The sequence below is a fragment of the Alligator mississippiensis genome, chromosome 2 (assembly GCF_030867095.1).
Source record: "Alligator mississippiensis isolate rAllMis1 chromosome 2, rAllMis1, whole genome shotgun sequence".
In the NCBI taxonomy this organism is placed as follows: domain Eukaryota; kingdom Metazoa; phylum Chordata; order Crocodylia; family Alligatoridae; genus Alligator; species Alligator mississippiensis.
In genome coordinates, this window is record NC_081825.1 from 230217028 (window position 1) to 230244482 (window position 27455).

Genomic DNA, 27455 nt, shown 5'->3' on the forward strand with positions numbered 1-27455 from the left:
TTATGAGGTCCCTTCCAGCTGTGCTTTCCTATGAACCATTCAGCCTGAAAAACTGTTTTTGTTACAGAATAGTTTTTAAAGTTCCTATCTCAAGACCATTTGAATGCACTTTGCATAAAGGATTTAAAATCTCAGGAAATTGAGCTGATAGTGGAATAAAGACACTGGTCCTGTTATGCTAGATGATAGGAGGTGGGACTCCCAGAGACCACCTTCCATATTCTTGTTCATATTTAATAGGTTAATACCAAAACAAAATATCTTTTGTGTTGTGTTGTACTGTACTGTAATACAACACAACACAACATTGTTCCATAATTAAATATGGTCACTTCTCATAATGCTACCAGCTTCCCTGTCCAGAGTTGCTTTAGCTATATTGTTTTATTCTATATTAGGTATGATATGTATCATGAGCAAAATATATAGTCATTAAATGGAACATTATAATTCAGGGGTGTCAAACATACCGTCTATGGCATGTGATCTGGCCCATGGGTCACTGGACTGACCCCATGTACTGGCCCTGACCCTGCATGCTGCTAGACCCAGCACTATGTGCTCTGCATGCAGCACAGAGAGACAGTCTGGGGTATGCATTGTGTGTGATGCCCTGCTAGACCACCATGGTGCACTAGCTCCAGGGCTGGTCTGGATTGGGCAATGCTGGAACCAGCATGAAGTCACTTTATACAGTGCATGGCCAAGCTGGCCCTCTGCGCTGTGTGCAGCGTTTGCGCCCAGTCCAACCCTGTGTGCCACATACAGCATGCAGCAGCCCCAGAACCACATTCACAGCAAGCCCAAGGGCTTGTGAGTGGTATGTGCAGCATGTTAGTTGTATCCATCACTGCAGGCACTGCCCAGGGGGTCAGTCCCAGTCCAGCTCCCAGACTGGCTCAGTGATACTCAAACGGCTCACAGTACCAGATGAATTCGATACCCCTGTTGCAAATAATAGTGGATGAGGGAATGGATGGGATTAGGCCTAAAAAATTATAGCCTGTATGTCAGGAAAGATTTTCTAATAGTCTGTGGGATAGTTTCCATTGGGAAATGTTAAAAAAATCTTTATTATAGCCTTTTACAATTGGATTAGAGAAAGCAATGAATACTGTATTTTAGAGAACAGTCTGCACTGGCAAGGGGAATGACTAGTAGTCATCTAAAGGGTTTCTTCTACAGTTTCTGTGGTTGTGATTAACATATTTTAATTCTGTGTATTACAGTGCCTCCCACCATCTCTCTCTGTCATACACTTCTATTTTAGCACCAGGTAGGAAAGCTGCATAGGGATCTATGTGTATTGTAATTTGATATATAGTTACTTAAAAAGCTCTATGATAGGGTTCTCATAGTCTAATAGAGGAGAGAAAATAATGATGATTGCCAAAAGAAATTATCATATTACTGGGATTTTCATTCTAACTCAGTCTTTTGAATCTTCTTTTCTAAGCACCTTCATGAATAGTTCAGTTATAAAACATTTTCTCACCACACAGCAGCAGGCAAAGGCAAAAACAGAAATAATACTGAAAATATTGTTAGATGACCCTTACACCGATTTTTGTTCAATTCTGGTCATACCCTTCAAAAAAGAAAATAATAGAAACAGAATAAAGTCAAGAGAAAGGACACAAAAGGAACAGAAAACTGGAAAGACTTTCATATGAGGTAGATTACAAAAGATGAAGACTAGAAGACAAATAAGAGTTGAGATTAAAGGTATACAAAACATTGAAATTAGTTGCTCCTTTTGAACAAAATATTTTGTTTAACAAAATGTCTGCTCAGCTGTGAATGTTGTTGTTGTTGTCCAACTTCCAACAAATTCCAGAGTTAAACTATTGTTTTCTCACTTACTCTGTCTCTTTTCCTCGTGAGAGGTATCAACTACACTCACTGTGAAGAGGAACTAAGCAAGGCACTGAAAGCAATTTGCTTTTGTTTGTGTTCAAGGGAATATTGGCATCTCAGCTGTTGGTCATTAATCTCCCTGCCTTTATTAACTACCATCGTATGAAACTCTGAAAATTCCTTTGACAAAATATTTCCTGATCATTAGACACTAGTGAATGAGCACAGAAGGCCTGTCCTTTCCCTTTCAAACAGCAAAACTCTTGTCAGTAGTGGGTGAGAAAATAAGCAAATATTTTTATACCCTTCATTCATACCATTCACAGCCATTGTCACAACTTACGCCCTGACTCATGGTTTTCTTTTTCCCAATTATTTAGTATTACGAATATCTGAAACAACATGAGCTACATAGTCCAGTGCTTACTGTTTTATTATTATTGTTTTTGTTATTGTTGCTGTTATTATAATTATTCACATTTTAAACCTTTCTCCATTTTTAAATTGCTTTGTTTCTCTCTGTTCAGCATTCTCATAATTGAAGGTTGCCTCGTGTGCTGGCACTAACTTATTTAAGTTTATTCATGTCTAAGCCATGACTAGATCCTGTACCTTCAGGAAAGGATGTCATAGGCATTGTGGGTGGGATACAGTGCAACTAACTGACCATTACTGTCCATGAGAACACATATGCTGCTGAAGCCTCCACCAAGTAGTCTAACTACCTCATTGTACTGTATTAACAGCTACTCTGGTTCCATTGCTTGTCATTAACTATTATTGGCTAGTTTATGCCCCTTATATATTATGTGTTATTGCTGGCTATTCTTTCTCCCTCTCTTAAGGCTAGATTTTCCACTACGGTGTTGCAAATCCAAGTCACAGTGCCTTATAAGACATGGGTAGAGAAGAAATTCCTCTATAAATACAATTTGTAAATCTAAAGTGATATTAACTCCTCCACTCTTGTGCATTTCTCACTTGAGGAAATAAGTGAACAGTGACCCAGAGGATACCTGTAAATACTGATCCATCAGCTTCAGTCTGTCAGTGCCTTACTGTGCCTCACAAATGCTGCTTCATAGGACTGCACAGCTTTCTATCTGTGGGATCTGTGCATTTCCCAAATCCTGGCTCATTGCTGTAGAGTAAAACTAGTGCTGCTTTTCCCTTGTGTCTGAGGTTCTCTATAGCTTGAAGGGTAAAGAATTGTTTTCTTAGTATCAGCTAGCCCAAGTGGAAGATAGGTATTTTTAATCTTGCTGCTTGAAAATAATGCATAGGTGGCCATGTGCATGTAATAGAACTAGGATGTTTATTTCTGTTAAGACCATTCAAATGGGAGCTGCAATCACTGAGATAAAATGCTAGGGAAAATATCTGAGTAGAAGACACCATTCCAGAATAGAAGGGCCAGGAAGCCATGATAGCACTGATTCAGTAGGAGATGGAAATTGAGAGACCTAAATGAGTTAGAAGGGGTGGTTGAGAGTGGGAAATCAGGCAAGTCCAACAGTCCTACTGTAGGAGTGTAAGTCAGAAACTTTCTGTAAAGTATGAAATAACAGGGTCAGATAATAAAGACACTGAAGGACAGGTTATGGAGAACAGGCATTAGAAACCAAAGAGAGGGATCAACCAACTTGTTGTGAAAGAGTTTCAAAACTGAGAATGGTTTTGACCCCATTGTTGGATGGGATCAGTGAGAGGGAGATTGCAACCAAGGGAGTATGTGCTGATCTTGTAAAGTGGCATAAGGCTGAGAAGGAAGGAGCAGTACACTGAGACAGGTTGGGAGCTGGGGAGAAGATGCTGATTCTTTGGGTAACAAGGAAGATGGAAGAAATAATGTAGAGTGATAACAGATACAAGGGAAAATAATGTTAATCATTAATATCCTTTGAGGTCTTCTAATTTTTCTAGGACATGCCTATAACTCCTAGAAAAATGGGGGAAATCTCAGCTTTTTTCTAAATAGGGACCCTAGAACTCTTGAATAAGTAAAATTTAAATATGTTGAGAGTTTGAGTAAATATATAAAAATTCACAAACTAGTTTGAACCTGTAAGTCTTCAGGAAGAATCTTCCCATAGATCCCCAGCTCTAGTCTCTCCCCCACCCCAGTTTGCATGCTATTATCTTACAAGAGGAACATCTTTAAGTATGTGCAGAGGTGTATGTAGGCAGCCTTTTGCAATGCAGATTAGTTTACAGAAAGACAAATCTGGCCTTCTTTCTGACTTCCCAGGAAGATTGTCGTAATCTTCAGCCAAGACCTCTCTTCAGTCTGAAAGAGGCAATCGCAATTGGATGAAAAGACCCAATAGTATTTCAATTGTGTCTGGCTTCTGCTGGGAATTTCTCAACTCTTATGTCCCAGATTTCATTATGTGTTTCTGAAACCAAACAGCAGGTGGGATTTCTGAAACACAGTTTGAAATGGTGTGAGTTACAGAGAGCCTATGAATTGGATGAGAAGAGGAGAATCAAAGTAAAATAAAGAAGTTGCTAAATTTCCACATATATAGCAGCTGCTATGAAGAAGAAACATCCCCCCTCACCCTTACCCCACCCCCCCAAAAATGTCATCTAGAGTTAGAAGGTGTTTGTCTGGACAACTGCTAACACCAACCTTCATTAGAGATAAACTGGGATTAATGAACCTCTTTGACATGTCCCACAAAATGATCTATATCAGCCTGCGGGCATAGTTCACAGTCCTCAGAAGCCATCTTGCAGTGGATATGGGAGGGAGCACACAAGCATGTCTCCCCTCTTACATGCTTTGCACTAGAGGTAAGTGTTGTACTTGGAAATATGGGGGGAGGTCATAAGAAGAAAGTGGTGTGGACTGCTTTAAACCTTTCTCAAAACTCAGTAAAAGCATAGTTTTGGGGATGGGTGAAGATTCAGGCAAATTCTTATTTTGCCCAAATCAGTTCCCCCAGTCCTAAACTGACCTGCTTTTCCTTGAACTGGGAGTCAGAAATCCCTTTTCTCTTCTGTTTTTCTGCTGCAGAAATTCCCAACATTCCCATTATGTGGGCTCCAGAGAGGGGTAAGCAACATCGTCAATCCCAGCAAATCATTTCCAAACTAATTCTTTGCTAGTATTTTTTTGCTTTTGAATCATCAGAAACAATTTCCAGACACGTTTTTCCCATTTGTTTCATTTCCTTGTGGATTCTCATATTTCTGTTTATAGAAGGGTCCCAAGGCCTCCCCAGGTGCTAGGGCTCAGTTTCATGCTGCTGTTTCCATTTTGTGTGCTATTCTCTTGTAGATTTTCATGGTTCTCGCTGTTAATCTAATAGTGTTATTAGAGGGTGAGCAACTTGATTTGGTTGGCTGCTTTACCCACAGTCTCCTCAGTTACCTGGAAAGCATTGTCTCCCTGCTGCCCTGCCAGTCTGTTAATAGGTTTCTGCTTTCTCCTTGCTGGCAGTTGCATCTGATTGTTCACAGGAATTGCCTTCTTGCTACCTTGCCTGCCTAGGGATGGCCTGGCATTCATTGCCCTCTTTCTACTCTCTATACCTGTTTCCTGTTTGGCATTGCCCTCCTGAAACACTGGCCTTTTGCTTGACTTGCCTGCCTGGCGTTGCCTTCTTGAGCAGATAATTGCCTGACATTGACTATTTACAGCTCTATACATCCATTGAATGGCTTGCATTGCCTCCTTGTCCATTGTATCCTATTATACATGGGCACTGACCTGCTGCCCTTTTGCCCCTCTTTTGAGTGCCTGACATCGCCCTCCTCCTGCTGTGTGCATCTGCTAACTTTCTGAACTATTCTCCTCCTGCTTTGTGCACTTGTTGACTGTTTGATACTGCTTTATCAACTTGCTGAATGTCTAGTGTTTCCCTCCTGCCTTTTCACCTGTTTCCTGGTTACATTGTCCACTCATTGGCAATTACCCTCTTACTGCCCTGTCCTCTGGGTGATCTGCCTGGTATTTCTTTCATGCTGCCCTGTACCATGTCCTGCGATTTTTACTTCCAAATATGCACCAGTTTGAAAATATATATATTTAATGTGAGGAACAGGAAAAGGCTGTTATCTGGCTCCACTATGCCCTGGTTCAACCTGAAAAACCAGTGCTTAAAAATTAATTTCTCTACCCCCTCCTGCTTTTTCATAGGACTACTCAATCCCTCCTCTGAAAAATATTGAGGGATGTCTGAACCTCATTTATAGTATCTGTTTCTGTCACCTTTTCTGGGAACCTTTGTAGAATGTGTACGCTGTTATTCACTATCAAATCACTGTACTAATGGTACCCACTGGAATCTTTGCAGTTCCCCTGTAAGGTAGGTAATTAAATATTGATCATATATTAATGAGGTTCAGAAGGATCAAAGGTTGAATTCTCAGCTATGCCCAGTAACTACTGGGTACAGTTGAAGGAGAGGAGCTAAAGAACCTCTTTTTCAGGTCCTTGATTCTGAAGCTGCAGGTCTAAACAGTAGAGGCTTGCAACTGGCTCAAATGTACCATTGTATCAGCAGGAGACTACCAGACTGTAGAACGTCCCAGCAGTGACCACTTTCACTCTGGCCTAGCCCTGATGCTTCCTCTACACTGTAAGAATATTCACCTGCCCATTTATGGCAACTTTTGGCCTCTTTGCATGGAGCAGGGATAAGGACAATGAGCTAGTCACTGTCAGAGCTTGGAATAGAAATGTGCAGTTCCTGCTTTCTGTCCCTGGATTCCACTCACTAAACTGCACTACTCTTAAGCTGCAATAGAATTTTTAGGTACCTCCCTGTTTTCTCGATTTTGAGCCAATATCAAAGTGACTTCATCCACCCCCATCAAAATGTCATAGAAAAAACTGTTGTCTCAAATTCTCCCTTCATATAATTCAAATAAAAACAGCCCCTTCATTCTCCTAACACCCGTGTTTCCTTATAATATTTTATATAGTGCCCAAATATTTCAGATAAGATCTAACAGTTGCCCCTTATTGGTCAGTATTCCCTGAAGCAATACATAGCATCCCCTGGGATAGACCCTGTATTTCACATAGTATGGGATTTAGCAAACACTTTATAAAGTAATAGCTTTTTCCGTACAATAGTTCCCTCCTTGTAAGATGGTTCCCACCATTAAATGCACGTTGTTGGTTTCTAGCCCATTGTTTGGGGACTGGAATCAAAAAGGAAGCAGACCAGAGAAGTATGACTGAAGATTTTCTGTAATAGAGTACTGGACCTTTAAATGAATTTAATTCCAGATTCCTCCCTAACAACCAGAACTTTACTTTCTGTGTAGTATCCCAGTGGCTCTCCTTAATTCTTTAGAAAGTAGCTAGCTCTCAAATGCTAACCAGTTCTGTAAGGTTTAAACTGATCAAATTATAGTAGTGTCATGAAGCAACTGGCTGAGGGGCACCAGAATTTACCATTTTTCAGTGTTCAGAATTTCTTGTTTCCTCAGTTAGAAATTGTAAGTAGCAATAAAATCAGGACAGCTGCTCAGCAAGGTGTCAAGGCAATCAGTCTTGCAACTGTGATATTCCAATTATGGTGTAAAAATTATTATAATTTATTTAATAGGTTGTGTTCATTTGAGAGAGAGAAATATATATATAGTATTTTACATCTCAAATTTTGACATAATTTTATTTAAAAAACAATGAAAAACATCAAACCAAGGCATTGGAAAACAAAAATTCAATGTATCACATCCCAACACATCTCCCCTGTTTGGCATTCTGTTCCTCTGTTAAAATGGCCACATTACATGTGCTGAGTAATTTTACTACAACTGTGCACTTTGTAACTAAAGCAGTCTTAAGATTAACTTCTGGAGTACTCCAAAGGAGTCATAACCCCTCCAAGCTTGAAAACCTTCCCATTCTGGCCTTTCTATCATTTCTGATTTCAACCAAGTTCTCCCCCTAGTCCTTTGCCATTTAACTCTGATAAAGAAATTTATCAAACACTTTTTTATTTTAAATGTACGTTATTCATTGAATTGTTTCTCCTATATCCATATCCTCCTGACCGTCAGTCAGTTTTTCATTGTGTTCTCCTACCACAACACATAAGAATTTCTGTACAAAACTAACAAATGTTCAACTCTCTGAATGGGTAGCTTCCTGGTTTGTCTGTCACCTACACTGTTACTTGGCAGTACTCCACTCTTTCCCAAAAATACCCAGATTTCTAAATACCATCTAAAATTCTTCAACCTCTTTGCTCATTGTCTTTAAGCTCCTGTGTTTTGTCTGTTTTAAAGGAATCCTATTGATACAGACATTTTACATCATTCATCCTGATTCAGAGCACATTGGGTTTTTTTTAGCTCTTATCCCTATAAAACTGATTCTTGACTAACGCAGATCTTCATCCTCTGCCTCTCTAAAGACAGAAGTAGAGTGACTTTGTGACATTTCTGCTGCCATCTGATCCCCAAATAGAAGTATTCTACCTTCATGATCCTCCTGATAGATGCTCACTGCCTTCAGGCTCAACAGATCTCCATTTTTTGGAAGGGTCATCACTATGCTGTGCAAAGTTACTCAAAACATAGCATTGTGGATTTCTACCTTAGCCTTCCTGATCAAATTTCAGATATGTTTTCTCTAACTGCTAATGCCTCACAGTCACTCACAGTGTAAAAAAATGCATATGTTTTCTGACTCATGCATGATTATGAGTTATAGAGGTTTGTTTTGTTTATTTGTTTTTTCCGTTAGAACTTATATGACAATTCTGTTAATATATTCAACACAGGATAGGCTCCAGTTCAATCACCTGGATTGACTGTCTAGAAGGAATAAAGAGTGGTAAATATGTGTTTTGGTCAGAAAAATAGAAGATCTGCCCGCTGTGTGTATTTGCTTATGCTTATGTGGCCACTTTTGTGAACATGAAGTCATAGAAAAATAGGGACTTGAGACAGGGCTCTTCAGTTCAACCCTTTGCTCAAGGTAATATCATCCCTATCTAAACCATCGCAGGCAAGTTTTTATCTAACCTGCGCTTAAAAACTTACAAGGAAAGAAATTTTACAACTTCTCTTGTCCATGGATAAGTGACTTATGGAACAATGAGCCATTGGATCTGGTCTATGAAACTGAGGTTCTGGTTGCATTTGGCAGTATGGAGCTTTGCTCAGGCCGCTGCCAGGTTGCTCAGCTGCCAGGTGGCAGAAAGCTTCACCCTTGCTGCGATGCTATTAGGTGGCAAATAAAAGTGATGGTGGGAAGAATCAGTAGCGGCAGCTGGGTCATACCACCAGGCGACCTCAGACTGGAGCTGAGCCATTCCAGCCTGATGTTGGAAAACAATGCTAAATGCTGCTCTAGACAATCTGTTCCAGTGCTTAACCACCCTCACAGTTAGATTCTTTCAAATATACACTATAAAATTTCCCTTGGTGTCATATGGGATGGTACTTCTTTTCTTGTCCCCCTGTGAAGACCTAAGAGAGTCATCTCCATCCTCTTTTTAAAACCCTTTTCTATTTGAAGACTGTATTCAAGTTCCCACTCAGTTTTCTCTTCTCCAGACTACATTACCTGAGTTCTCCCAACTTGCAAGCAAGCTACGGAAGTACGGGCTGGATGAATGGACTGTAAAGTGGATAGAAAATTCACTGGGTCATCAGGCTCAACAGGTAGTAATCAATGGTTTGATGTCTAGTTGGCAGCTTATCTCAAGTGGAGTGCCCCAGGGTCAGTCCAGGGGCTGGTTTTGTTCAATATCTTCATGAGTGACCTGTAGGATAGGATGGAGTGTACCCTCAGGAAGTCTGCAGATGACACCAAGCTGGTGACAGCAGCAGATACACTGGACGCGTAGGGCTAGGATTCAGAGCAACCTAGACAAATTGGAGAATTGGACCAAAAGAAATCTCATGAGGTTCAATAAGGACAAGCACAAAGTTCTGCACTTATGACGGAACAATCCCATGCACCACTATAGGCTGGGGACTGACTGCCTAAGCAGTAGCTCTGCAGAAAAGGACCTGGATGGTTACAGTGGACAATAAACTGAATATGAGCCAACAGTGTGCCCTTATTGTAAAGAAGGCTAACAGGATACTGGGCTACATTAATAGGAGCATTGCCAACAGATCAAGAGAAGTGATTATTCCCCTCTATTCAGCACTGGTGAGGCCAGTTTTGACCCCCCACTACAGAAAGGATTGGAGAGAATCTAGTGGAGGGCAACAAAAATGGTTAAGGGGCTGTGGCACCTGACTTATGAGGAGAAGCTGAGGGAACTGGGCTTATTTAGTTTGGAGAAGAAAAGACTGAGGGGGAATTTAATAGCACCTGAAGGGTGGTTCCAAAGAGGATGGAGCTAGTTCTCAGTGGTGGCAGATGACAGAACAAAGAGCAATGGTCTCAAGTTGCAGCAACTGAAGATTATGTTAGATATTAGAAAAAACTCTGTCATCATGAGGGTAGTAAAGCACTGGAACAGGTTACCCATAGAGGTTGTGGAATCTCCATCCTGGGAGGTTTTTATGACCCACCTAGAGAAAATCTTGTCCAGGATGATCTAGTTGGTGATGGTCCTGTTTTGAGCAGGGGGTTAAACTAGGTGACCTCCTGAGGTCCTTCACTACCCTAATTTTGTGTGATTCTATGATTCTGTAAGCCACAAAGTTATTATACATATTTTGTGTAATAACTTCGTGATTAGTTTCCATCATGCCTTAAATTAAACATGTGACCAGCATTGGTCAGCTGATTGGTGCTTCCAGCCTCAAGAGTACACTAGAGCCGTTCAAGACTCCTGTGTGCTCCTGAGGCAGGGGGTTAGACTAGATGACCTCCTGAGGTCCCTTTCTACTGTCATTTTCTATGATTCTGTGTTTTCCAGAGTTCTAAATTATTTTTGTTGATCTTAGACTGTTTCTAGTTTTTCCACATCTTTCTTGAAGTGCGGTGTCCAAAACTTGACACAGTACTCCAGGTGAGGCCACATCAGTGCTAAATAAAGTGGAAGAACCTTTTCTCCTCTCTTCTCTTTTCATTTGATGGCTTGTATGCAACACTCCTGCTAACCCAGAATGCTGTTGGCTTTTATTTTGAAACAATGGTGCGCTGCTGATTGATGCTCAGCTTGTGGTTCACTATAAACCCCTGTCCTTTTCTGCAGTACTGCAACCCAGCCGGTTATTCCCCAGTTTGTATTTGTGCATTTGATTATTTCATCATGAATACAGTACTTTCCAATTTTGCTTATTGAATTTCATCCAATTTAGTTGAGACCACCTCACCAAAGGGTCAAGATAATTTTGACATCCTAATCCTGTCCTCCAGCATGTCTACATGGTGTGATCTGTGAATTTACTAGATATGCACTCAGTGGGCATGTCTACATGAGAAACTTCATGTGCATTTAACTAATTCTACTGTACATTAATGCAGCTGGCAAAAACTCTGCAAATGTTACTTAAAATTGCCAGTAGCTCAAATTAAGAGCAAGGCCTGAAAAGAGGGATAAGGCAAAATGCCATGTTTATTGATTACATGAAACAGATACATGAGCTTGGACACACCAGTCATACCAACAGACATACACAGACAAAACCACTCCAGTAAGACGTTATAGTTACCAGCAGATGTTGCTTAATATTAGCAATATGGCCGGGTCCAGGTTTATTGAGGGTGATAGGAGTGGGGGTATACAGGTATGCATGCCTGTGCTCCATGAGGTTGCAGAGAGTGGATTCCCCATGTTGGCTTGTCTGCATCTCACTTTTATAGGGATTTCAAGTCTTTGTTCAGCACTGGGGCTTTTCCATGCTCAGTCTTTAATTAGAGGTTGTTTCTTCTTGTTATCTCAACTTGAGGTCATTCCAGTAAAGTTGGTTCTCTCCACTGAAGCATTGTGTAGTTGGTCTTGAAGCATTGGCAGGATATGCAAAATGGCAGGATATGCAAAATTCCTTCTTCTTTGCACGTGATCACTGACAAGTTCTTCAGCCATCCAGTTTACTGTCTGGTAACTTACACATTGACGCCTTGTTGTTTACACAATCAATTAAATCTTTTTCTGTTTTCATGCAAATAGTTATCATTCTTTCACCATTCACCTTCTCACACAGACACTCACGTACACGGAGCATACAAAGTTCATCTACTCGTGTTAAGGAGGGATCAAGCACAAAATGGAGTTTTAGTTGTTCGTACAATCATAGGGGTTGATCAATTCAATGCTATTATCACTTAAGCATAATAACTAATATGCAAAAATTCATACTACACTAATGCACAGTATACTTAGTCCAATATGCATTATGCATCACACAAAAAGCATGCATCTGTGCTAATGCACAGTAGTGCTGATTATAGTGCTTTAACTTAGTACCTGTAATTATGGTGCTTTAATGAACATGTAGATGCACCCAGTGCCATCCTTGAAGTCACTAATGAAGGTAATATAAATTCTCAAGACTAGATCCAAGGCAGACCACCAAGGAAACCTATCTGACTCTTCTTCCTGTGCGGGCCGGGAGCAGTCCAAGGCTTTCGGGGGCGCGCAGCGGGCTGTGGCCAGCAGCCCTGGCACGTGGGTCGGGGAATTCGGCACGGCGGACTAGAATTAGGCACGGACGCATAGAGGTTGATTAAAGATTATTTTACTTACACCGTAGATGGTCGCAGTGCAGGCAGGAAAACTTGCTTGCGTTGCAGTTACAGATAGAAAAGAAGAAGAGCAGACATGAGTTCTAACTGCGAACTCTGATCCAAGGCCGGTTGAGAGCTCTAGAACCGCGAGCCCGTCAAATCAACCGGACGAAATAACCCGAGAAGAACTCTGGATACCACGATGAGAGTCCGAAAGGTGACTCTTCACGAAAGCGCACAGGGAAGGGTACGTCGAAGGATCAGGCGGCGACAGGGAGAGGCTAGAGGTTGATCAGGCCCCTATATCCTTCTTAAGGCACACGCTGGGTTTGTTAAGCTCCACAGCGCGCTTAGAGTTCTTCACAAGATGTGAAGTCCTCCTTCTCCTCCTCCAACTTGGGCGGAAACTGCTCAAGCCTCTTATACGGCTAGCAAGCCAATCGCTAGCCGCCACGTGGGAATAATTTAGAAACAGCCAATAGTGGGACACAAATTTACATACGGGTGGTGGGAACTCCTTTGCACCGGGGTTTTTTCTATGCAACAGAATTGCATCATGCAAAGAAAGCTCCATGTGGCGGGAAATAATTCTGCAGTGCCGAAGCGCACACACAATCATACCCTTTGGGTCATGACACTTCCCAATTAGATACACTCTTTAGGTGCATCTACCCATTGCCCTACGGTGCCATATGGCACTCTATGGCAACATAGCCGTCACGTATGTGTACACATGATCGCCAGCTACGTCACTGTAGTGGCACACTCCCTGAGTATAGCATAGCACTACAGTAGCGGCCAAATCTACCTGTGCCCTGCGCACGTGATGCAGTAACCACCCGTACTGCACCACGCTTTAGTACTTCCAAAAGGAAGTACTAAAGCACAGTGCTGTAGCAATGACACTGTGCAGCAATGTGTAGACGTGCCCTTTGAGTATGATAATCCAATCAGTTATGCATCTACCTTATATTACTTTCATCTAGACCATATTGCCTTAGCTCCCTAATAAGAAAGCCATGAGAGGCAGTGTTGAAAACTATGTTAAAACTAAAATGTATCACATCTACTGTTCTCGCCCCATCCACGAAGCCTGTCACCGTGTCAAAGAAGGAGATCAGGTTGGTTAAGTATGATTTGTTCTTGGCAAATCCATGTTAACTGTTCCTGATCACCTTGTTATAGCTACTTGCCTAGAAATAAATTCCTTTATTGATATGCTTCAGGTTCTTTGCATATACCATGATCAAACAAAGTAATCTATAATCTAGATCTACCTTCTTCCCTTTGGGCACTATATATACTCTTTTTCAGTCATCACAGATCTTGCCTGACCTCCATGACTTCCATGGCTCTGCAGTCATCGCAACCAATTCTTTGGGTCCTATAGAGTGAATCTCATCTAGCCCTGCTGATTTAAAAAACATCCACTTTGTCTAAGTAATCTCTAACCTGTTCTTTCCCTGTGCTAGGCTGATTATTTTCTCCCATATACTTTCTCCTAACCATGCCTGTTATCTGACAGCTGACCTATTTTGTGAAGGCTGAAGCAAAAAAGGCATTAAAAATGTCAATCTTCTCCGTATCATCCATTATTAGATCCCCCCACCTCCATTCATTAAGGTATATAAACTTTCTTTAGTCTTTCTTATCATGCTTTTTCACAGACTGGTTTCTGTTTTCTTTTTACCTATTAAACATACACTGCATTTGCATATGAAAAATGAAACCTTATCCATTATCAAAATCCCTCTTTCTTATAGCATAGCTTTTAAGTGAGTGTAAATAGGGAAAATTTGCATTTACTGTTCTATTTTTTTAAATGTAGGGGAGGTATAATTATAACATGGTCTTTAGCTTGTTCCCTTTCCATGAAATAATATCTGATCTTCAGATTGTTGAGATCCCACACCTATTAATATAATAGATGCACAGAAGTTAGACATGGAAGAGATTTAATCGTCCATCTTTCAGTGTCTAGTGCTATTGTTCTCTACAATATAATTTTCAATGGCTCTGTAGAGGGAAGTTTAAAATTTTCAATTTGTTAGAGGTTTTACCACCTTTCTTGGAAACTTGAAGGTGACTTAATAAATTTCATGGTTTCATATGATGTTATCCTTAAATTTTGGCTTGATTTCATCAATTTACTGCTATTTATAGTAACTTATAGGCAAAATAAATAGCACTCTCCACCCTTGCTGTTTATACTTTTCAGTATTTGTAAACTGTTCCGATGTTTTCTTTTAATTATTGCTTAGACAGACTCTCACAGGTACAGAGCAAGCTGTGTTTAAATCGGGGTGAGCAAGATATGGCCCATGGGCCGGATCCGGCCCACCATCCAATTCCTTCTGGCCTGCGGGGCCCCTCCATAAGCCCTGTGTAAGCTTGGCCCTGCCCTGCCCCTCTGCAAGACAGCACCTTCATGCAGGAGGTACAGCTCTGATTGCTAAGCAACCAGTCCCCCACCCCAGCCTGGCCTGACCCTCCACCAGACCTGAGCCAGGGGGTGCTGGAGACAAGAACCCTCTGCCAGGCAAAGGCTTTTGCTGACAACCCCATGGCTGTTCCCAGCTTCCCTGCCTGAGAGTGGGAATTTAGGGAAGAGCCCCACCAGATTGGGGCCAGGGACACCCGTTGGGAGTGCAACCTGGCCCCACATACTGCAGGAGTGCAGAAGCTGTATCCTATGGAGCTGGGTTGGGCAACCCCACACCCTGCCAACATGTGTGGCCAGGGACTTGGGCAGAAGTGCTATGGGGCTGGGTGGACCCACATGCTGCCACTACCTGCAGTCAGTGACTGAGGTGGGAGCATGGGGAGCTGCATGCTATAGAGCCGGGAAGGGCTGGCCCCACTCATTGCCACCACACGTAGGTCCAGGGACTGGCACACTCCAAGGACTTTGAGGGCCCTCCTCCCCCTACACACACACACCCACACCCTCCCACATACCCCACCCACCATACCCATACCACACACACCCACACACACCACCACACATCCCCACATACAATATACATGAGTAAGACTTTATTTTAAGCTATTATGCAATCACCTCTAGATACACTATGCAAGCACACATAAATTGGGACAAAAATATTTTTAAATCAAATGAAAATAAGTTATAGTAGATGTTTGATTTTTCTTACTACAGGATTTGGGGGGTTTTTTTTCCAATTTTAATATGGCAACACTCTCCCTCTGAAAAGGAGTACTTCTGGGGCAAGGGTAGGGACTTCCGGTGGCAGAGGTCAGGGGTTAGTTGTGGGACTTCCGGTCCTAAATTGGCAGCCAGGGGGTAAGGCACCCATCAAAGGGCAGGGCTACCCTTGTAGCCCTCGACAGCTCACCAAATCTCGATAAGTGGCCCTCCAGCTGAAATAATTGTCCTCCCCTGGTTTAGACTCTGTTGCATTCTTTCTTGAGTGCATCCACTCATAGATTTCACTGCTGTCACCCTAATTATTACAGATGACATTCTGTAACTACTCCCAATTACCAATATCATTCTGATAATGGGCTTCCCAGAATAATTGCAATAATTTAAATGTGAGATATGAGTGTACCTAAGCCCTAAAGAGAAGAGGACTGACACACTGCTCTCTACTTATTTCACAATCCTGTAATGCCTCTGCAGGTCTTAAAAGTTCCCACTTTTGCCAGACAAATCTATGATCCAGTTATGTGTTCTCAGCATAAAAATCATTATACTGAAAATTGAAAATGCAAGGACACTGAATTCATTTGAAAGATTATTTTTAAAATAAAGCTGCTGCATGGTTTTCAGTCTATTACATGAGCAGTAAAGGTTGAGCTTGCTTCAAAGTATACAAGGCTTTGCTTTTACAGCTGTGATTGTTTTAATATAAATAGGTTAATGAAAATCATGATGTTCACATGTATTTTATCAAAAAGAAATCTACACTAGAGAACATTAAGGCTGAAAAGTCAGTATCTGAAAAGCTTAAGAAATATCAGAATTAATCTTTTGTACACAACTCAACATTACATTGGCCTGATAGTACAGTGTAATCCCAGCTGAGTCGTAACGAGTGGATTGAGTTTGTTTTTAAACAGCATATGAAATATATTGTTGCTTCACTTAGACATGGAGGGCACTGGTGTTTTGGACAAGCATGTCCTTCAGAAAAGACTGTAGGGACAGCCAAGTTTGAGAAGAATTTTTCTTCTGATGTTTGTGTTCTATTCTTAAGCTAAGAGTAAAACCAAATGCCTAGAGAGAAAAGTAAATTTATATTTTTTGCTATGAAATTTTTATTTAAGCAGGCCCAGAATCCTACCTGTTGAGATGGGGATTTTGGTCTATTGTGTCACCCCCCCCCCCCCCCCCGAGACTCTCCAGAGCACAAGCCCGGATATCTTCCAGACACGCCATAAAACCTTCGTGTTTGGGTAGGCATGTAGCAAACAAAGTTAAGCTGAGAGTTCAGGGAGTTTTATATTTTAGTATTCTACTGTCTTTTATGAGTTATTTTGTTCTATTACTGTAAGCCTCCCTGAGCCTTTATTGGGAAGGCCAGCACATAAGTCTAAATAATAATAACAATCTTGAAAGATTATCACACCTATTCATCTCCCCCACAGTTTAGAAATTGCATTTTCTGAGGGGGGGTTTCTGTAGGTTATATTTTTAATCTGACACTGATCAATTTGAATTTGCCTTTCTTGGGGGAAGCACCAAAATTCAGATGGCAAGAGAAATGTGCTATCACGAATGAAGAAACCAATTAGACCATTCATAGGGGAACAAGTCTATTTGGCAGAGGATAGCACATGACAGATAGCATGGGGCCAGGCTTGCTACCTACCATAGAATCATAGAAGTAGGGTTGGACGGGACCTTGTAGATCTTCAAGTCCGATCCCCTGCCTGGGCAGGAGGAAAACTGGGCTCAAATGACCCCAGCCAGGTAGGCATCGAGCCACTTCTTAAAGGCCCCCAGAGTAGGAGCCAGCACCACTTCCCTTGGAAGTTGGTTCCAGATCCTAGCCGTCCTAACTGTGAAGTAGTTCCTACGGATGTCTAATCTGAACCTACTCTCCAACAACTTGTGGCTGTTATTTCCTGTTATCCCGGGGGGCGCTGGGGGAAACAAGGTCTCCCCCAAACCCTTCTGGTCCCCCCTAGTGAGTTTATAGACGGTCACCAGGTCCCCCCTCAGCCTTCTCTTGTGAAGGCTGAACAGGTTCAGGTCCCGTAGCCTCTCACTGTAGGGTCTGCCCTGCTGTCCCCGGATCATGCGGGTGGCCCTCCTCTGGACCCTCTCAATGTTGTCCACATCCCTCTTGAAGTGGGGCGCCCAGAACTGGACACAGTATTCCAGCTGTGGCCTGACCAGTGTCGCGTAGAGGGGGAGGATCACCTCCTTGGCCCTACTTGAGATGCACCTGTGGATGCACGATAGGGTCCGGTTAGCCCTGCCGACCGTGACCTCGCATTGTCGGCCCATGTTCATCTTGGAGTCAGTGGTGACTCCAAGATCCCTTTCTGCCTCCGTGCTCTCAAGAAGGGAGTTTCCCATCTTATAAGTGTGTTGCCGGTTACTACTGCCCAAGTGCAGCACCCTGCATTGTCCGTATTGAAACGCATCCTGTTTTTGTCAGCCCACCCCTGCAACCTATCCAGGTCTTTCTGCAGTCTTCCATGCTAAGGCTTCCTGTAAAAATCGAGCACCTTAAGAACAAAGTGAATTCAACTAGTTTCTGCCTTAGAAGCTAAGGCTTAGTAGTAGGAACACAAAAGAATTAAACCTTAAGAGGGTGAATCACAAGGAAAGATTTAACATTTTTGCTTGGGCCAACCATACTGAGAAAAGGTACTGAAGCTAGAACTGTGGCTCTTGGTTTGGTTGTGTGGATGTAATTATAAACTAGGTCTTTTCCTTTTGTAAAAATCCAAGGCCACCAGTGATCAAAATAACCCAGTTTCATGTGTAGGGGGATGGACAACTTGACTAGAATCTTCACATTTTATCTATTCAAGGTTCTGGTTGGTAGTTTTCCAGGAGCCCAAGGGTAGAACTTACTTTGCATTGAATGGAACAAACTTCAGCCAGACATATTTTTAATACAGAAATGTAATCTGAAGAGAGTAGAAATTCTCACCAGATTAAGTTGGAGCACCACATACCAGAACATGTATTTTTTTATGAGCCAGAATGCCTCATAAATGATAAAGTTCATTGCATTCATAGTAGAATTCCAAGTGACATATCAGAAGATCTTTAGCCTTATGTATCTCATCTCTAACATACAATTCTGGGATGCATATTACCACTCCAAAGGTTTAAAAAAACTAAATGGCTCTTTCCTTGCTTCTTCTCTGCCTCCACAGATCATTTGGAATTGCCTCTTGAGGGGTGTCATGCATTCAGCTTACTGCTTACTAAGGGCAAAAAAAATGCAAGCACCCTTGTTCAAGAAGTTTAGCATGTGTTAAGTGCCCCCATGGCACTGCAAAATTGTTCCCTTTCAGGTGAGGGTTATCTCCTAGCACTTATTAACTTTAATAGGTTATTGCATTCCAATGATTTGTAACTGTTGCAAGTGAACATTTGACAAGGCCCTCAGTCTTGTACTGAGTGTTTCACCTCTATCTGTCCTGCACCAGAACAAGAAGTGGCAGTATAGTGTCCATAGTGCTGGAAAATGTCACACAGTACATCAGTTTACTATCTGCAGAAGTACTGATTTTCTTATCTGAGGTTTTCAGTTAGTAAAGCTATGTAAATCTGGTGAAATCCTATGTTCAGTGGGGCCAAGATGTCATTAATTGTGTTGTTTAGTTTTGGTTCTGATTATGGTTGGCAGATGGTTGTAAGTGAGGGTTTTTTCTTGGTAGTAACAGCACGTTCAGAAGAATTCTCATCTATTGAGGACGTGGACAAATGTAAAGTTGGAGACACTTAAAAAAAAGGGCCCCCACAGAATCTGTTCATGAGCCTGTAGTGATACAAAGGGAGCAAAACCACTTCCACTTTAACAAGGAGTCATTCAGGCCAGATACAAGCATTATATTTTACCAGTATAAGTGATTAGAAACTGATCTAAATCTATAACAGAACAGAAGTTCAGTACACAGAGACTGATTTCCACCTCTCTCCCCCACCACGAAAGGTAGATGTGTGTTCTGTTCACAACCAATCTAAACTATGCCTCTTACAGAAAACCGTGTAACTTAGATTGATTCCACCTTGTACTTTTTGAATGTCTGTACTTAGCCGCAGCTCACTTAAACTGCTACAAGATCGTGCACATGTAACAGTCAGTTACAGCATAACAGATGCTGCGCACTCCAAAGTAACAGCTTCCCCCGCCTCGTCTTTTGAAGTTGCTCCAGCTGTACTTTTGTCCATACCATGAGTCTCCTTTCCCACACATTTATGTGCATGTGCATATACGCTTACCCCCTGCCCAAAGAACTTCACTCTAAGAAGAGTTTCAACCTACCTGAAGCATACTGCTTATGTCTAAAACAACTTGGGACTTTCATTCAACTTCCCTAGCATGCTTTTTTATAATATCTGAGTTCTGTGAGTTCACAGTATTCTTTTGCAACAGTTCCAGGAAGGGGTGGATTCCCTTTAGTCTTTGACACATGAGTTGCTCTTTTCTCTCCTTTTCCAGCAAGAATCTGAACTACAAATTCTATAAAATTTCCTTCCCATCTGATTATGATTGTTCTCTGTGCTATTTCTTTCAGAGAAACCCCACTGACCTTATATTTTTCTAACCCTGTAAATTTCACTCTTCCATTATCTTCTCTTGTCTGCATTTGTCACAGCTAACAATACCTTTAATGGGAAAGCAGAACACAAGGAAAGGATCAGATAACCTATGTCATTTTAACCTCTTTTTATGCCTTTGCTACTAAATCTCTAAGGAATTTCCTACGAAGTGAACTAAATTTGCACTTTAACAATTCAGACATTTGAACAGACTAAAAAAATATCTTTTAAGAGTCAAGATGAATAGTGGATCTAAATTCAGATAAAATATTGAGTTCTATAAAGCAATTGAAGAAACATGGAGAGGGTAAGAAAATAAAGATACAATAAAATTTTAAACGTGAGTTTCTGTGATACAAAAGTTGCATCACTGCCTTTCCCTTTCATCATCTTGAAATCAGAATAATTTTTCTTAAGAAGTTAGGGGCTTGTGGAGTCAGTCTGCCATAAAGTGGTGCTCTGAGACAGGAAATGCATCACTTTGTGAGTGGAAGAATAATCCTGAGACAAAAGGGTTTCCATGTGACCCTTTTCTCTGATTCAAGTTTGGTGGCTAGGGTCTAAGGGTGTTTTTACACGTGCTCTGGGGTTTGGGGGGAGGCGTTTTAATTAAAGCAGCTCCGAGAGCCACTCTAATTAAAGCGCTGCAACATCTCGTGTATTAGTGTCTCTGTACTTCAAAATGGCGGGAGTGCACTTTAACTAAAGCTCATTGGATGCTGATACACGAGACACAGAGGCTGGCTGGAGCATGCTAATTATCATGCTCACTTAATTGAGTCTGCTCTGATGCACTGTAATTACAGTGCATCAGAGCAGCCTCTAGGCATGTCTATAGGCACCCTAACTCTCTTTAGCTGTCTGTTATAAGCAAATCCTCTTAACCCATTTCCTTCTGCAAACACTGTGCTTCTTAATGCTGGCTTAGTACATATTTCTCAAGCTGTATATTATACTCTAACAGATACTATAATGTGGTGCAACTGGCAGGCTGTATGGATCTTTCCCTCAACCATTCCCATCTCACCCACTGCAATAGAGAAAAGCATTTGTTGTCTTTTTTCTATGCTTTTAACCAACAAAATTACTGTTTCTGTATCAATAAAGGATAGGCTCAGGAATGAAATAAAGCTATGTACAATTTGTAAAATTTTCTTGCAGTCTTGCAAATAAATTTACTGGGGTCATAGGACAACAAATGTTAGCAATCAGAGCTGACCCAAGCAGGCTGCAGGGCCCGGGGCAAATCAGCCCATGCAGGGCCCCGTCCCCTCTCCAATCCAGGCCCCGGACCTGAAGAAGCTGCCACCGCCGATACAACCAGTGGCATCGGCGGCGGAGGGGCAGTAGCAAGCAGCTGGATGTGGAGCCGCTGCTCCGCCCAGCTCCACACCACCACTGCTACGGGGCCCCCCCCCACAAAGCGCGGGGCCTGGAGAGGTCGCCCCGATTTGCCCCCACCTAGGGATGGCCCTGTTAGCAATAACATATTCTTCAATGTTTATTAGTAGTGGTACTTACAAAATATCAATTATTCTAATATTCATAAATCATTATTTCAGTAATACTTGTATTACAGAAAGGAGACAGACCAGACACCTCATATTTATGCAAATCAAATATTCATAAGCAGGATTAAATAAAAATTTAACAGAAATCTGATGAAGTGAATCAGAGAATCTGATCACAACTCCATACTTACATTTCCTCTGACTTTTTTTTTTTTTTTACTAAAGGCTAGGATTCAAACTTCTTAAATTGTATTTTTATAATAATTCTCCCTAATTTAGATAATATAATTCTAAACTGCCAGGGTTTTAAAGTAAAAATTTTTAATAGTTTGTTAACAGTGATAAAAAGCAAGCCCTTTGAGAAATGTTGTTGAAAATCTTACTCTTTTTTTGGTACCATGCAATTAACTCATAACTTGTTAATATTCCTCTTTCCATTTAGTTAAAAACAAATTGAGAGCTTGCTAATAGGATACATTTGAAGAAATGAGGATGAAATGAAACAAAGTTATTAATAACTGTTGTTCCTAACCTATTATAGTCAGAGCTCAGATCATTCTTATGTTAGTGCCATGATGATACCAGAGGTAGCTCAGCCACCTATCCCATTTCCTCCAAGTTAATTTGCATAGTGCAATTCTTCTCATTGAAATTTATTGACAGAGTGAAGGGAATTGCACATGCACACCAAGAGTTGACAAACTGGAACACTGAATTGAAATTAATCAGATGCTGTTCATTCCTACAATAATTTTGCTTCCTCCATGGATAAGGTGACTAGGAAGGTCTGTTATTAATGTGCTCTGTAGACCATTACATTTTATTGGAAATCTTGGTCATCGTGTATTCAATGTATATAAGGACATAGGAAACTCCAGGTCTGGACTGAGATGTTCTATAATTCTTGTCAGTGGGAGCATAGTATTGATGCTGAAATGACACTAGTCTGTGGATTTCATTTTTAAATGAAAATTGATATAAATACATAATGATAGCTTCCAATAGTTGTTTCTTGAATCCTAATGCACAGATAGCTTTTACTGTCAGTGGGGACTAAGGCATTACTATGACGATGAAGCATCACCAATCCCAGGTACACCTCCTAACTGTACAGCACAGCTAAATAAATGTAAAGCCATGGCTACAGAGAGAATTCCTTTTAAAACTGTGCCTTTCAACTTGTTCACTAATGCAGTGTCTTTGGTCTCTCACTGGCTCTTGAAACAGAACTCAGCACCAACATGTAACAAAGATATTAAGACATAAAATCAATAAGGACAAACCAAGGAATCTTTTTCATAGCCTGTTTTGCCCTCTAGATTACAGATTCTGTGGGATTTTCTTTTTCTTTTTCCATGAGCATACTAAACTAACATATTTTTTCCTCTAACCTGAGACATATTGTCACCTTTTCTTGTCACCTTGACAGTTTGGATTCAATACATTCAGTAGACAATTAAATGCCTTGTAATATAGCAAGTATACATAAGGGCAGAAGATCAGTTGCAGTAAAACTAGTAGTAGAAATGCCATATTACTTAAAAGGTGCTAGTCAAAGAGAAATTCATATAGAGAATAGGATTTATGCTTGTAATTATCTTGTTTTGGATATTGCCAAGAAATGTTCTCTAGAAAATTACTTTAATTCAGGATACCTTGATATTACTGTTGTGTTAGTAGAATGGATTAAAAATGGATGACCGTTTCATTTCTGTGAATAACCTCTCAGTCTGGGATCTAGCCTACTTTTTACATCCTGTTGTTGAACACCTCCAACACTTACTGGATGCTAGGTCCATCCTAACTCTCTAGTTCAGGGGTAGGCAACATTTTGGCCAGAGTGCCAAAAAACATCACAATGCCTAACTCGGAAAGTGCCAGAGTGCTGGCATGGCAGAAAAACAAAATGAGGGCAAGGGGTACATGGCAGGATGACCTGCTTGTGCCCCTTGCCCCCACCCAAAGCCCCTGCCCCCCAGCCCTGCTGCCCCCTGCCCCCCACTCAAAGCCCCTGCCCCCATCCCTACTGCCCCCTGCCCCCCACCCAAAGCCCTTGCCCCCCAGCCCTACTGCCCCCTGTCCCCCAGCCCTACTGCCCCATGCCCCCCACCCAAAGCCCCTGTCCCCCCAGCCCTACTGCCCCTTGCCCCCCACCCAAAGCCCCTGCCCCACAGCCCTACTGCCCCCTGTCCCCCAGCCCTACTGCCCCATGCCCCCCACCCAAAGCCCCTGCCCCCCCAGCCATACTGCCTCTTGCCCCCCACCCAAAGTCCCTGCCCCACAGCCCAGGCTCTGTGGCTGCCAGCAGCTACCCAGGCTCCAGGTAGCTGCTGACGCCCGGGCTGCTCCGAGCAGGGCTTGCAGTGTCCCAGCTGCCTTCTGGGAACAGCCTGGGATCCCAGCTGGCAGCAGCTCCCCAGAGCCAGGGTCGGCTGCAGCCAGGAGGCTCCAAACAGCTGCACCGGGCTCCGGTATCAGCTCCGCATCGGCGCATGTAGGCGCACCTCGGAGCGGGTGGGGGAGGGGCCTGAGGCAGCACAGCCCCGGTCTCTCCCCCGCTCCCAGCGACAATGATCCAAATCAAGTAATCAGATCACTGTCCCTGATTCGGGCCAAATCCGAATCAAATAGGGCCTGTTTTGCGCACCCCTACTTCTGAACCTCTGTGGACTCTGTTGTTATTTCTGAGGCAAGGCCCATCTGCAGAGATCAAAGAAGCTCATATGTGTTCCCAGCACTAAATCTATATAATTTGTAAAGCATAAATTATGTGCAAATATGCACATTAATTCATTAAACAATTTTCTCAAATTATTGTACATGGACATGACAGCTTTATTAAATGTTTTAGCAGAGCCGCACACCAAATATTGCAATACAAATAAAGTTTACCAGGGCACTGTTCTGTCTGTCCAGGCATTCATAAATAAATGACTGTAACAACAAGCATGGGAAAGAATACTGACAGACTGGCAAGCATGGAATATATTGTAAAACGTAAAGTAAAACTATACATAGCTTGCCATTAGCAGATTCCACAGAAAGTAATTTTAGATTCACATATGTACATTCATCACATTCACATATCTCACAGGGACATCTGACCATTTTAATCTCACCTAAGATATATTGTCTTCCTGATTTCTTAATGTGTAGTAGTCTGAAATACAGAAAAATATCCTTCCAATATTAGAGAAAATATATCAGATGTGGTATACACATGCAAAAGTGTTACAAGTGATTAACAAAGTAAGAGGTTATGCTCCTATATTTAAAGATTAGAACAGAAAGCTCATAGTTTTCTTAGCATTTCAAAAAGGGGAATATTTGGCCTTTTGAGAAAATCAGTTTACAGTGTATGCTTGTCATAGAGGCTGCCTTTAGGGCTTCCACAGCTCAGGGTAATCTACTGACTACTCTAAAGCCAAGTTGGCAGTAAGCCATCTGCCAAACAACCACAGCTACATCACAGATGCCCCCAAATAGACCAGTTTGGTTATCAGCATATTGCCCTCATTCAAAAAAGAAAGGGACTTCAAACTAGAGAGAAAATTTGTTATTATATTTATACTTATAACAATGAAATGTACACAAAAAATTCTGTGGACTCCTCTACTGGATACTGAATATTTCATGCAATAAAAATTAAAAAAACAGCAGCCTCAGTTTATCCTTTCCTTATTTCTGGGGCTACCATTTTATTCCTCCCCCATCACTATTTTGTATCGCTCCATTCCTACTCCACTCAACCTCCTTCCCATTCACACTTTTCAGCTGGGTTCCCTGATATTGTTTTCCCAGACCAAACCTTTAATTCATTTGCAGTCACATTTTCCTTCTCTTCCCTTTATTTTATCCTACTCTGTAGCTTTTCTCTTTGCCATTCCTGGTTTTCTTACACCAGGGGTGTGGAAGATACACTGTCTATGGGTCTCTGACCGGCCCTGCATGCCGCATGCAGCATGTGCCAGCCCCAGCTCTCCATGTTGCAGATGATGCATGAAGTCAGTCTGTTGCACTCTGCTCGCAATGCACGAAGTGTGCACACTGCTCTCTGCATGTGGGCTAGGTCTAGGGCATGCACTGCACATGGCATGCACGATTGGTCCAGAGTGCACCCTGCATATGATACCCACAAAGCATTGGCCCTGCATACTAGATCTGGCACACAGGGCCAGCCGATGACCCTAGGGCTGGTTTGTGTGCCAGATTGGGCCTCTCATCCAGCTGGGGCACAATGTGCCTTGAGACAGGAGCAGGCAGCCCTGGGCTGGCTGCTCCCCTGTCTCTGCGTGCCTCAGTGCGAGGGCTCTGCTGTGGAGACCGGGGAGCAGCGCATGGAAACAGGAGAGGAGACAGGGGACTCCTCTGTCTCCACATTTTTCCCAGCCCATAGCACTTTGGTGTGCTTTGTGCCGCTTTTTTCCCCAGGATATTTGTAGCTACCAAGAAATCCCAGTAGCAAATTTTGCCCCAGCACTGCAAATTAGCAGCTCCACGCACGGTTTTACATGCAAAAAGTCCAATTTGTGGTGCTGCAAAAAGCTTTGCACACCACAAACCACATGTGCTTGCATGTTTGCATCCAGCCTATGTGCCTCCCAAGGCTTCTGCTAGCTCCATGCCAACACAAGCCTGAAACTCCATGGGGCTGCTGTCACTCAAAACCAGGACCTTTGCCTTCCCAAATAGTAGCTTTGCTGGTTGTGGAACATTCCTTAAAAAAGTTAGAACTGTTCTGTGAAATTCAAGACAAGCAGCGACTGGACCTGGTCTGTATGTTCCACTGTCTCCTTTCACTTTCCTTCTACTCCACACATATTCCTGCACCCTCTGCTTCCCTCTGTATTTCTTCTTTATTCCCCTCACTTTTTTCTATACCACACATTCCCCAGAACTCCCTGTCTCCACTTTCCCATTTGTATTTCATTTGACCATCATTGTCTCACACCTACACACTCAGAATACCTTACCTTTCCCTCTATCTTCTCCTGTTTTCCCAGCACATCTGTTTATGATGTAAACCTTTGTTTCTCTTGTATCTCTTTATTCTTCCTCCTCTATTCTTCCTCCTCCTTCTCACATGCCTTTTCCTCCCCATATTTTCTAGTACATTTCCCTGACCATTGGGTAATAGTCACCTGTCTCTGGTGACTATCTTGTCCTATTGATAACAATGGGAGCTGGTGGCCATTTTCAATATGGCCAGCTTTACTGCCATATACAAACAACTAAAAAACAGTGGTCATCTTGACTGGGGGCAGTTTGTCTTTAATTTCATTGAACATACCACTAACTATGTAAATAAGAGAAAAATCAAGAGTTTGATGCCAGCAATCTTGAGATCATGGAATGTGTTAACATTGAAACCACAAATATTGCAAGACTCAGAATAAATCATGACAGTTAGCAATTTGGTGACCTGGTAAAACATAAGCACTGTCTACTTGAGTAGATTAGTGACAGGGCTAGTGTACCATTTGTGCCTGCTGCTGTAGTATGGATAATATTTTTTTTCTAATGTTAATATGCTCATATATTCTTTTCCAGTAGATTTTTCCCAAAAGCAACATCTCCAATTCTGTCAGGCCAAGAAAGAAAAGTGAATTCTGATATAATAAAATGAATTGGGTCAAATGCTGATCTTTCAGGAATGGTAATAGTAGTAATCTAAAGCATTCATCACATGGTGTTTAACTGCCTTGCCACACCTCTAGTTTTGGTGCAATACAAA

General features: G+C 42.0%; 1 protein-coding gene across 15 annotated transcripts in view; it reads left to right on the top strand.

Moving 5' to 3' along the window:
• Positions 1-27455, top strand: part of GPHN (gephyrin) — a 631726-nt gene that overhangs the window by 378752 nt on the left and 225519 nt on the right. For 8 of the 15 annotated variants that reach the window (XM_059722870.1, XM_059722873.1, XM_059722869.1 and 5 more), the window contains exon 5: positions 4877-4915. The exons of the other annotated variants lie outside the window; for them this stretch is intronic. In XM_059722870.1, the coding sequence (XP_059578853.1) occupies positions 4877-4915 (39 nt within the window). The remainder of the gene's footprint in view (positions 1-4876; positions 4916-27455) is intronic. 15 annotated transcript variants of the gene reach the window in all.